Raw genomic sequence first — 13,925 nt, 5'->3', positions numbered from 1 at the left:
TATATATATATGAATATATGTATGTGTATATATATATATGAATATATATATACATGAATATATGTATGTATATATATATATATGAATATATGTATGTATATATATATATATATATATATATATATGAATATATGTTTGTATATATATATATATATATATATATATATATATATATATATATGCATATACGTATATGAATATATATATATGAATATATGTATGTATATATATATGAATGTATGTATATATATATGTATATATGAATATATATATGCATATATGTTTGTATATATATATATATATATAAGGGGTGTGGGGAAAAAACGTGATTCTCACGTTGTGCGATTCAGAATCGATTGTCATTTTTTAAAAATCGATTAAAAAAAAAATGTTTTTATTTTTTTATTTTTTTATTAATCAATCCATCCAACAAAACAATACACCGCAATACCATAACAATGCAATCTAATTCCAAAAGCAAAGCCGAGCCAGCAACACTCAGAAGTGCAATAAACAGAGCAATTGAGAGGAGACACAAACACCACACACAACAAAGCAACAAAAATGAATATTATCAACAACAGTATCAATATTAGTTACAATTTCAACAATTAAAAATCCCTCATTGACATTATCATTAGACATTTATAAAAAAGAAGAATAGTGTCACAGTGGCTTACACTTGCATCACATCTCATAAGCTTGACAACACACTGTGTCCAATATTTGCACAAAGATCAAATAAGTCATATTTTTGCTTCATTTAATAGTTCAAACAAATTTACATTATTGCAATCAGTTGATAAAACATTGTCCTTTACAATTATAAAAGCTGTCTACTCTGCTTGCATGTCAGCAGACTGGAGTAGATCCTGCTGAAATCATATGTATTCAATCAATAGACAATCCTTTTCAATCGGGAAAATATCCTTTTTGAATCCAGAATCGCGTTGAATCGAAAAAAATCGATTTTGAATTGAATCATGACCCCAAGAATCGATATTGAATCGAATCGTGGGACACCCAAAGATTCGCAGCCCTAATATATATGAATATGTATGTATGTATATATATATATATGAATATATATGTTTGTACATGTATATATTTAAATACAGTATATATATGTGTGTGTTTGTGTATATTTGTGTATGTATTTGTATATATGTATGTATATGTGTATATATATGTATGTGTATGTACTGTATGTATGTATGTATGTATGTATATATGTATATATATATATGTGTGTGTGTGTGTGTGTGTGTGTGTGTGTGTGTGTGTGTGTGTGTGTGTGTGTGTGTGTGTGTGTGTGTAACAATACAGAAGGGATGTAACTGTAACAATGGAAAGTTGTGGTACAAAGTTGTGAAATAAAAGTTATGGAACAAAAGTCATGGAACAAAAGTTGTGGCACAAAGTTGTGAAACAAAAGTTGTAAAACAAAAGTTGTTGAATAAAAATGCAGAATAAAGTTGTGGAGTTAAAGTCGTGAGACAAATGTTGTACAAACCCCGTTTCCATATGAGTTGGGAAATTGTGTTAGATGTAAATATAAACGGAATACAATGATTTGCAAATCCTTTTCAAGCCATATTCAGTTGAATATGCTACAAAGACAACATATTTGATGTTCAAACTCATAAACTTTATTATTTTTTTTGCAAATAATAATTAACTTTAGAATTTCATGGCTGCAACACGTGACAAAGAAGTTGGGAAAGGGCATGTTCACCACTGTGTTACATCACCTTTTCTTTTAACAACACTCAATAAACGATTGGGAACTGAGAAAACGAATTGTTGAAGCTTTGAAAGTGGAATTCTTTCCCATTCTTGTTTTATGTAGAGCTTCAGTCGTTCAACAGTCCGGGGTCTCCGCTGTCGTATTTTACGCTTCATAATGCGCCACACATTTTTGATGGGAGACAGGTCTGGACTGCAGGCGGGCCAGGAAAGAACCCGCACTCTTTTTTTTACGAAGCCACGCTGTTGTAACACGTGCTGAATGTGGCTTGGCATTGTTTTGCTGAAATAAGCAGGGGCGTCCATGAAAAAGACGGCGCTTAGATGGCAGCATATGTTGTTCCAAAAGCTGTATGTACCTTTCAGCATTAATGGTGCCTTCACAGATGTGTAAGTTACCCATGTCTTGGGCACTAATGCACCCCCATACCATCACACATGCTGCCTTTTACACTTTGCGTCGATAACAGTCTGGATGGTTCACTTCCCCTTTGGTCCGGATGACACGATGTCGAATATTTCCAAAAACAATTTGAAATGTGGACTCGTCAGACCACAGAACACTTTTCCACTTTGCATGAGTCCATCTTAGATGATCTCGGGCCCAGAGAAGCCGGCGGCGTTTCTGGGTGTTGTTGATAAATGGCTTTGGCTTTCCATAGTAGAGCTTTAACTTGCACTTACAGATGTAGCGACCAACTGTATTTAGTGACAGTGGTTTTCTGAAGTGTTCCTGAGCCCATGTGGTGATATCCTTTACACACTGATGTCGCTTGTTGATGCAGTACAGCCTGAGGGATCGAAGGTCACGGGCTTAGCTGCTTACGTGGAGTGATTTCTCCACATTCTCTGAACCTTTTGATGATATTATGGAGCGTAGATGTTGAAATCCCTCAATTTCTTGCAATTGCACTTTGAGAAACGTTGTTCTTAAACTGTTTGACTATTTGCTCACGCAGTTGTGGACAAAGGGGTGTACCTCGCCCCATCCTCTCTTGTGAAAGACTGAGCATTTTTTGGGAAGCTGTTTTTATAGCCAATCATGGCACCCACCTGTTCCCAATTAGCCTGCACACCTGTGGGATGTTCCAAATAAGTGTTTGATGAGCATTCCTCAACTTTATCAGTATTTATTGCCACCTTTCCCAACTTCTTTGTCACGTGTTGCTGCCATCAAATTATAAAGTTAATGATTATTTGAAAAAAAATAAAGTTTATGAGTTTGAACATCAAATATGTTGTCTTTGTAGCATATTCAACTGAATATGGCTTGAAAATGATTTGCAAATCATTGTATTCCGTTTATATTTACATCTAACACAATTTCCCAACTCATATGGAAACAGGGTTTGTATATATATATATATATATATATATATATATATGTATATATATATATATATGTGACACTATTGTTCTTTATTTTGTAAAAAAAATGTCTGTGTTGATAATGTAAATGAGGGATTTCTAATCACTATGTTGGAATTTTCATTAATATTGATACTGTTGTTGATATTTTTCATTTTTGTTTGACTACTTTTGGATTGTTTTGTGTCATGTTTGTGGTGTGTCCTCTCACATACTTGCCAACCTTGAGACCTCCGATTTCGGGGGAGGTGGTCGCGGGGCGTGGTCGGGGGGCGTGGTTAAGAGGGGAGGAGTATATTTACAGTTAGAATTCACCAAGTCAAGTATTTCATATATATATATAAATAAGAAATACTTGACTTTCAGTGAATTCTAGCTATATATATATATATATATATATATATATATATATATATATATATATTTATTATATATATATATATATATATATATATATATATATATATATATATATATATATATATATATATAAATAAGAGAATACTTGAATTTCAGTGTTCATTTATTTACACATATACACACACAACACTCATCTACTCATTGTTGAGTTAAGGGTTGAATTGTCCATCCTTGTTCTATTCTCTGTCACTATTTTTCTAACCATGCTGAACACCCTCTCTGATGATGCAGTCTGCTTCGTCTCCTTGTTGTGTGCGCAGTTGTGCACTGCACTCTCTAAAAGCCGTAGATGTTATTGTCACATATGCACGTACAGTAGATGGCAGTATTGTCCTGTTTAAGAGTGTCACAACATTGCTGTTTACGGCAGACGAACTGCTTTACGGTAGATGAAAAACGTGACTGCTGTTGTTGTGTGTTGTTGCCGCGCTGGGAGGACGTTAATGAAACTGCCTAACAATAAACCCACATAAGAAACCAAGAACTCGCCCTCCATCATTCTACAGTTATAACGTGATTGGGCAGGCACGCTGTTTATATTGTGGGAAAGCGGACATGAAAACAGGCTGTCGACACGTCACTCAGGTCCGCCTGAATTTCGGGAGATTTTCGGGAGAAACGCTGAATTTCGGGAGTCTCCCGGAAAATTCGTGAGGGTTGGCAAGTATGGTCCTCTCAATTGCTATTCTGAATGTTGCTGCTCCGGATTTGGTTTGGAAATTGGAATTGTACTATTGTGGTATTATTGTGTAGTATTTTGTTGCACTGATTAATGTTTATGAGTTTGAACATGAAATATGTTGTCTTTGTAGCATATTCAACTGAATATGGCTTGAAAAGGATTTGCAAATCATTGTATTCCGTTTATATTTACATCTAACACCATTTCCCAACTCATATGGAAACGGGGTTTGTAAAACAAAAGTTAAGGAGTTAAACACGCTGTTTGTATCGCACATGATATTGCACACTTTACATGCAAGCACTTACTGTATCATCACAGATGAGTTTTTTGTTGTATCAGACATGAATGTGGTTGTCAGGACAGCACTGCTTACTGCTAAAACTGTTTCAAACTGTTCCTCTCCTTTTCATTTCAGGTTCAGTCCAAACCGGACAAGAAACCCGGGACGCCGCCTCCAGCCCTCGCCCTCGCCCCCGCCGCCCACGTGCCCTCGCACAGCTCGCCAAGCCCTGCGCCAGCGCCGGTGGTGGTCCCCCTTCCATCTCCTCCTCCTGCACTCAACATTCCCAGATTCTACTACCCTCGGGGGCTCCCCGCCGCCAGCCTGACCGCCAACCACGACGCCGCCATCGCCGTCGCGGAGGCGGCCTTCGCCGAGTTCGAGGAGGAAAAGGCCGACATTTACGAGATGAGCAAGATCGCCAAGGTCAGCCGTCAGGGTGTAAGGGGTTGCCGCAGCAACGAAAGGGCAACTCTGTGATGCTTCTGGTGGTCTTGTAGGCGTGCGAGTGTCCGCTCTATTGGAAGGCGGCCATGTTCTACGCGGCAGGTGGTGAGAGGACCGGCTTTGTCTCCGTCCACTCCTTCATCGCCACGTGGAGGAAGTAAGACTTTTCCTTTCTTTCTCACTTTTCACCAGCTAAACTATATCAACTTATATATACCAATATGATATGAATACATATGCATATATTCATAAATATACAAATACAAATGTGATATACAAATAAATAAATCATTTGTATAAATAAACGCGTATTTGTATTTTTGAGATTTGAAAATATATAACAATAAAATGTATAAATATAAAAATGTGACATACAAATAAATGAAAAATGTGTATAAATAAACGTGTATTTGTAAATATATTTTTGAGATTTGAATATAAATATGCTTGATTTTTTATTTGTATTGAATTTGCATATGTGGACCGCTTTTTTGCTTTTGTGTCAATGAGACATTCCTCCCACAAACTACAATTGTCCACAAATAAATGTGGAGTTGCACACTCCCCTGAACAACCAGCAGAGGGCACTGCAGCCAGAGCGGTCTGGGTCACAGACATGGTGAGACACTGGCGAGCCAATCAGAGGCACACTAGGGAGGGTCATATAGTGGATTAAATGGATGGGTAAGTAATAACTAGTATTTATAAGTGTTTCAGGTGTGTTGTAGTAGTGCCATGGTTGTATCTACTAGATAGTTTAGTCAGTCACTCAGCTTTTACACCACGTCTGGCAACGTTAGCCAGCTGGCAGCTAACAAAGTGGAGCTAAGGCCAAGGCTATTAAGGCCTAGTAGTAGTACTGAAATGCTGTATCTGCACATTACTGGAGGACCTTTTTTTTGTCTCCTACTTCCACTTTTATTTCATTAGATATTTTGAATGTTGCCAGACGTCGTGTAAAAACTGAGTGACTGACTAAACTATCTAGTAGATACAACCATGGCACTACTACAACACACCTGAAACACTTATCAATACTAGTTATTACTTACCCATCCACTGTATGACTTTATTTGTATATATTTTCTAATCTCAAAAATATATTTACAAATACGTGTTTATACAAATTATTGATTTATTTGTATATCACATTTGTATTTGTATATTTCTGAATATATGCATATGTAATAATATCATATTGATATATATAAGTTGATCTACTTCCATATTAAACGTCTCCTCCCTCCTATAGGCTGCTGCACAGTTGCCATGACGACGCCTCAAGGTTTATTTACATGCTTGCCAAGCCTGGCTGTCAGTACCTGGAGCAAGAAGACTTCATTCCTCTACTTCAGGTAAAAGGCAATCAGATTTTTCTTAAAGGGGAACTGCACTTTTTGGGAGATTTCTCCTATTATTCACCATCCTCATGTAAGTATTAGCAATATTGTTCTCATAAGCGCTAACGTTGAGGAACTACTTTTAACAGTTCTCTGATCACAGACAGCTAATGAGCGTTAACATACTGAGCTGCTACATCGCCTCTGAGTTGGCGAAAGTTAATTCTAGATTATACATCATGCCTCCCCGCCTGGATAGTAGAAGGGTGTGGCCATAAACCAAAACGTTGGTCAACTTTGACATCCAACTTATGCTCAGATATTGCGAGAAAGACAGGAAAAGACGTTAGTTTGCGGCCATTTTTTCCCCCCACCTGTGTGAGGATTATGATTAATTCATTAATTTAATTCATTAATTAAAAGGAAAGGCCATGTGACACACTTTTCTGCAAGTGTTGCTGCCATTAAATTCTCAGTTAATGATTATTTCCAAAAAAAAAAGAAGTTTGTCAGTGTGAACATGAAATATCTTGTCTTTGCAGTCTATTCAATTGAATATAAGTTGAAAAGGATTTGTTGTATTCTCTTTTTATTGACCATTTACACAACTTCACTGCTTGTGTAGTTTGTATATAAATGATTGGCTGCGTTGAGGTGGTGACTTGTCCAGGGTGTACCCGGCCTACCGCCCGAATGCAGCTGAGATAGGCTCCAACACCCCCGCGACCCCGAAAGGGACAAGCGGTAGAAAATGATTGATGGATAAATTATTGTTTTTTTGTCTCTGTCGTTTTGTTTTTATTTGTCAATTTATTTGGTCGTTGTTTTGGTCATTATGAATTTGTTGTAATTAGTTATGGTCTTATTTTAGTCATGAAAAGTAGGTGGTTGACGATAACAACTGCTTGATTTAGCAATTAGAATGCATGAAAAAAAGAAGCACAAATGTTTTCTTGTCTTACATAAAAATTGTGAAAAAATTCCAAAAAAAGTACAGTTCCCCTTTAATACTACCTAATATTATGAGGTGTGTCCTGATTTGATATTGATCTTAGATATCAGTCTGATATTACATATTAGAAAGTATCTAGTAACAAACGTGTCTGCATCTTTCAATTTACTGCATCATGAGCTTAACTTCATGAATGATTATGACCATTGTGTGTTGCCAGATGGTTAACAATAAATAGGTTAGTGTTTTTTATATATACCATTGTTCTTTGTTGGACTTATTTCCCTTGATCACACCTTTTCTCACATTCCACACTACTAAATAATGATAGTATGTAATGAGTAAGTACTGTATGATACCTGCTATTATTCTATCCCAGCAATATCAATATCAATATCCACCAATACGTAAGAAAACAATATTGGTGAGATTTTTTCAGAAGTGAAAAAGTTATGTTGGGACACCACTAATTATTGTGATGAGTTGTTTGTTTCCTACAACTTTATTTGTCTTTTTCATTCAGGACATTGTGGATACACATCCTGGACTCACCTTCTTAAAGGATGCACCTGAGTTTCATTCACGCTACATCACAACGGTAAATGATCCAACGTTCTCATATTACAATTATTATTGTTATTAACAATTATTATTATTATGTTTTTCAACTATTTTAATGACATGTTAGATATACTTTATGTGCTTCTGGTAATGTTGTACTTTATTCACTTTTTACTAATTCCAATGTAATAGATGTCATATATCACATACAACAATGTAATACATGTCATATATCACATACAACAATGTAATACATGTCATATATCACATACAACAATGTAATAGATGTCATATATCACATACAACAATGTAATAGATGTCATATATCACATACAACAATATAATAGATGTCATATATCACATACAACAATGTAATAGATGTCATATATCATATACAACAATGTAATAGATGTCATATATCACATACAACAACGTAATAGATGTCATATATCACATACAACAATGTAATAGATGTCATATATCACATACAACAATGTAATAGATGTCATATATCACATACAACAATGTAATAGATGTCATATATCACATACAACAATGTAATAGATGTCATATATCACATACAACAATGTAATAGATGTCATATATCACATACAACAACGTAATAGATGTCATATATCACATACAACAATGTAATAGATGTCATATATCACATACAACAATGTAATAGATGTCATATATCACATACAACAACGTAATAGATGTCATATATCACATACAACAATGTAATAGATGTCATATATCACATACAACAATGTAATAGATGTCATATATCACATACAACAATGTAATAGATGTCATATATCACATACAACACTGTAATAGATGTCATATATCACATACAACAATGTAATAGATATCATATATCACATACAACAATGTAATAGATGTCATATATCACATACAACAATGTAATAGATGTCATATATCACATACAACAATGTAATAGATGTCATATATCACATACAACAATGTAATAGATATCATATATCACATACAACAATGTAATAGATGTCATATATCACATACAACAATGTAATAGATGTCATATATCACATACAACAATGTAATAGATGTCATATATCACATACAACAATGTAATAGATGTCATATATCACATACAACAATGTAATAGATATCATATATCACATACAACAATGTAATAGATGTCATATATCACATACAACAATGTAATAGATGTCATATATCACATACAACAATGTAATAGATGTCATATATCACATACAACAATGTAATAGATGTCATATATCACATACAACAATGTAATAGTTGTCATATATCACATACAACAATGTAATAGATGTCATATATCACATACAACAATGTAATAGATGTCATGTATCACATACAACAATGTAATAGATGTCAATATAATCACACAACAACAAAATATTCAGAAGGACACAAATGTTAGCAACACTAGCATAATAACATCATATATTCATATTCGCCAAAGAAAAAAAAAGGAGCTGACTGACTGTTAATTAGCTGAATTTTACGATGTGTAGTGAAGCCTTTTTACGAAGCTGAAAGTAATATACATCCTGCAGCTGGGAAGTAGAAGTAAATATGTTTCCTCAGGTGATCCAGCGAGTCTTCTACGTGGTCAATCGCTCGTGGACGGGTCGTATCTCCATGACGGAGCTGCGACGGAGCAACTTCTTGGAGACGCTGGCCCTGCTGGAGGAAGAAGACGACATCAACCAGATCACAGACTACTTCTCCTACGAGCACTTCTACGTCATCTACTGCAAGTTCTGGGAGCTGGACAGTGACCACGACCTCTACATCGACCACAAGGACCTGGCCCGCTACAACGACCACGGTAACATACAATGCTGTCATTCAATGCTGTCATACAATGCTGTCATTCATGTACTCATTTCAGCCTAATCATTCTGTCATTAATATACTCATTTCAGCCTAATTATACTGTCATTAATATACTCATTTCAGCCTAATTATACTATGATTAATATACTCATTTCAGCCTAATCATTCTGTCATTAATATACTCATTTCAGCCTAATCATACTGTCATTAATATACTCATTTCAGCCTAATTATACTATGATTAATATACTCATTTCAGCCTAATCATTCTGTCATTAATATACTCATTTCAGCATAATCATACTGATCTTAATGTTGACGTATAGCAAAATCTACCATTTGAATGTAAAAGTTTCAAGTTTGAAGTGTAAAAAGCATGTTTATTGCAATGTATATATTTGTTGCATTATGTATGTCTTTTTAAAGCAATGTTTGCATTGTCATGGTCAAATACAGCACTTTAATTGCAAAAATTCAATGTTTTACGCAAAATATTGCGTTTTCTTTTGCATACAGTAGGAAGAAGAATCATATGGCCCCATTTGTCACGGTTTACCTAACACATGAAACGTGACGAATCCGGGGCGTGCCCTATGTATCCACTTTAACCGCCAGATGGCAGTAGAGTGTTGAGCATCTTAAATATGTGTTTTGTGGCAATTCCGACTTTGACCACAGCATCAGTTGCTACGTAGAGTGGCGCTTTCCATCTTTTTCAGCGCACAGCATTGCAAAATGATTCATTCTGGGCCATATGATTACTTCCCTACTGTAATGTTGCATTGTATGGCCAGAAATAATACAAGAGCCAAAAGCAGTGAAGTTGTCACGTTGTGTAAATGGTCAATAAAAAGAGAATACAACAAATCCTTTTCAACTTATATTCAATTGAATAGACTGCAAAGACAAGATATTTCATGTTCACACTGACAAACTTTGCTATTTGTTGCAAATAATCATTAATCAATGGCAGCAACACATTGCAAAAAAGGCATTTTTACCCGTGTTACATGGCCTTTCCTTTTAACAACACTCAGTAAAGGTTTGGGAACTGAGGAGACACATTTTTGAAGTGGAATTCTTTCCCATTCTTGCTTGATGTACAGCTTAAGTTGTTCAACAGTCTCCCTTCTCATATTTTAGCCTTCATATTGTACCACACATTTTCAATGGCATCGTCTTGCTGAAATAAGCAGGGGCGTCCTTGATAACGTTGCTTGGATGGCAACATATGTTGCTCCAAAAGCTGTATGTACCTTTCAATCAATCAATCAATCAATCAATCAATGTTTATTTATATAGCCCTAAATCACAAGTGTCTCAAAGGGCTGCACAAGCCACAACGACATCCTCGGTACAAAGCTCACATAAGGGCAAGGAAAAACTCACCCCAGTGGGACGTCGATGTGAATGACTATGAGAAACCTTGGAGAGGACCGCATATGTGGGTAACCCCCCCCCCCCCCCCCCCCCCCCCCCCCCCCCCCCCTAGGGGAGACCGAAAGCAATGGATGTCGAGTGGGTCTGACATAATAGTGAGAGAGTCCAGTCCATAGTGGATCTAACATAATAGTGAGAGTCCAGTCCATTGTGGATCTAACATAATAGTGAGAGTCCAGTCCATAGTGGATCTAACATAATAGTAAGAGTCCAGTCCATAGTGGATCTAACATAATAGTGAGAGTTCAGTCCATAGTGGATCTAACATAATAGTGTGAGAGTCCAGTCCATAGTGGGTCTAGTCAATAGTGTGAGAGTCCAGTCCATAGTGGATCTAACATAATAGTGAGAGTCCAGTCCATAGTGGATCTAACATAATATTGTGAGAGTCCAGTCCATAGTGGATCTAACATAATAGTGAGAGTCCAGTCCATAGTGGATCCAACATAATAGTAAGAGTCCAGTCCATAGTGGATCTAACATAATAGTGAGAGTCCAGTCCATAGTGGATCTAACATAATAGTAAGAGTCCAGTCCATAGTGGATCTAACATAATAGTGAGAGTCCAGTCCATAGTGGATCTAACATAATAGTAAGAGTCCAGTCCATAGTGGATCTAACATAATAGTGAGAGTCCAGTCCATAGTGGATCTAACATAATAGTAAGAGTCCAGTCCATAGTGGGGTCAGCAGGAAACCATCCCGAGCGGAGACGGGCCACCGGACCTGTGTGCCCCCCCCCCCCCCCTCCCCCCCTCCACAAGGGATAGGGGGGAGAAGAGGAGAAAAGAAAAGAAACGGCAGATCAACTGGTCTAAAAGGGGGGTCTATTTAAAGGCTAGAGTATACAAATGAGTTTTAAGATGGGACTTAAATGCTTCTACTGAGGTAGCATCTCTAACTGTTACTGCTAGAACATTCCATAGTACTGGAGCCCCAATAGAAAAGCTAACACGTATGATGTCATCATCATAACAGTGAAAGCTAACACGTATGATGTCGCCTAGCAGCAGCATGTAGTTGCTAAAGAGTGCAGGGCCAAGAACTGAACCCTGAGGAACTCCGCACGTTACCTTAACATAGTCCGAGGTCACATTGTTATGGGAGACACACTGCATCCTGTCAGTAAGATAAGAGTTAAACCACGACAAGACTAAGTCTGACATACCAATACGTGTTTTGATACGCTCTAATAAAATATTATGGAAAGCAGCGCTAAGATGAAGAAGCAGCAACATAGATGACATCCATGGTTAGCAGTAGATCATTAGTCATTTTTGCGAGGGCTGTCTCCGTAGAGTGATTTGCCCTGAAACCGGACTGAAAAGGTTCACAGAGATTGTTAGACACTAAGTGTTCATTTAGCTGCTGTGCAACAATTTTTTCGAGGATTTTGGAAATAAAGGGAAGGTGGGACAGCGGTCGGTAGTTTACCATGAGGTCAGGATGGAGGTTAGGTCTTTTGAGCAGAGGATGAATAACCGCTTTCTTGAATGCTAGGGGAACAGTGCCAGAGGAAAGTGATACGTTTATAATATTTAGCACTGATGGACCAAATAATACAAAAAGCTACTTGATAAGTTTCCCAGGAAGTGGGTCAAGTAAACATGTTGTTTGTTTTATCCCACTTACACGCCGTAATAGTTCCTCTAATGTTATTTCATCGAAAAGAGAGAGACTATTTTGGAGGGCACTATCCGTCGTAGATACAGTCGTATCTGTGTTAATAGAACCCAGTTGTAGCTGGGATGTGTTGTCTCTAATCTCCTTTCAAATGAGTTCAATTTTCTTATTAAAGAAATTCATAAAGTCATCTGCCGAGTGGGTGGAGCTATTGGGAGGAGTCCCTTGTTGGGTTAGCGATGCTACTGTACTAAACAAAAATTTAGGGTCATTTTTGTTGAGGCGGATGAGATTTGAGTAATATTTAGCTTTAGCTAAGGTAAGCATGCGTTTATAAGTTATTAAACTATCACTCCATGCTTGATGGAAAACCTCAAGTTTAGTCGCGCGCCATTTGTGTTCCAACTTTCTACATGATAGTTTATGAGCTCTAGTTTCTTCTGTAAACCATGGGATACACCTTTTAGTTAGTTTCTTCTGTAAACCATGGGGTGCGCCTTTTAGTTAGTTTCTTCTGTAAACCATGGGGTACACCTTTTAGTTAGTTTCTTCTGTAAACCATGGGGTACACCTTTTAGTTAGTTTCTTCTGTAAACCATGGGGTACACCTTTTAGTTAGTTTCTTCTGTAAACCATGGGGTACACCTTTTAGTTAGTTTCTTCTGTAAACCATGGGGTGCACCTTTTAGTTAGTTTCTTCTGTAAACCATGGGGTGCACCTTTTAGTTAGTTTCTTCTGTAAACCATGGGGTACACCTTTTAGTTAGTTTCTTCTGTAAACCATGGGGTACACCTTTTAGTTAGTTTCTTCTGTAAACCATGGGGTGCACCTTTTAGTTAGTTTCTTCTGTAAACCATGGGGTACACCTTTTAGTTAGTTTCTTCTGTAAACCATGGGGTACACCTTTTAGTTAGTTTCTTCTGTAAACCATGGGGTACACCTTTTAGTTAGTTTCTTCTGTAAACCATGGGGTACACCTTTTAGTTAGTTTCTTCTGTAAACCATGGGGTACACCTTTTAGTTAGTTTCTTCTGTAAACCATGGGGTACACCTTTTAGTTAGTTTCTTCTGTAAACCATGGGGTACACCTTTTAGTTAGTTTCTTCTGTAAACCATGGGGTACGCCTTTTAGGGGCCCTTTTTTGCTTTAGCGGTGCTATACTATCAATGGTTTTGCGCAGGGCATTGTC

At 36.8% G+C, this 13,925-nt stretch overlaps 1 protein-coding gene across 2 annotated transcripts in view; it reads left to right on the top strand.

Annotated features, from left to right (window-relative positions):
* The window catches only part of ppp2r3a (protein phosphatase 2, regulatory subunit B'', alpha), a 106,206-nt gene that overhangs the window by 83,925 nt on the left and 8,356 nt on the right, over positions 1-13,925 (top strand). For both annotated transcript variants that reach the window (XM_061969216.1, XM_072913728.1), the window contains 5 exons: positions 4,635-4,925; positions 5,000-5,103; positions 6,199-6,301; positions 7,762-7,836; positions 9,420-9,663. In XM_061969216.1, coding sequence (XP_061825200.1) covers positions 4,635-4,925; positions 5,000-5,103; positions 6,199-6,301; positions 7,762-7,836; positions 9,420-9,663 — 817 coding nt within the window. The remainder of the gene's footprint in view (positions 1-4,634; positions 4,926-4,999; positions 5,104-6,198; positions 6,302-7,761; positions 7,837-9,419; positions 9,664-13,925) is intronic.

The sequence above is a fragment of the Nerophis lumbriciformis genome, linkage group LG08 (genome assembly GCF_033978685.3).
Source record: "Nerophis lumbriciformis linkage group LG08, RoL_Nlum_v2.1, whole genome shotgun sequence".
Lineage (NCBI taxonomy): Eukaryota > Metazoa > Chordata > Actinopteri > Syngnathiformes > Syngnathidae > Nerophis > Nerophis lumbriciformis.
The sequence above is the reverse complement of the archived record's forward strand: the minus strand, read 5'-3'. Positions and strand labels throughout refer to the sequence as shown.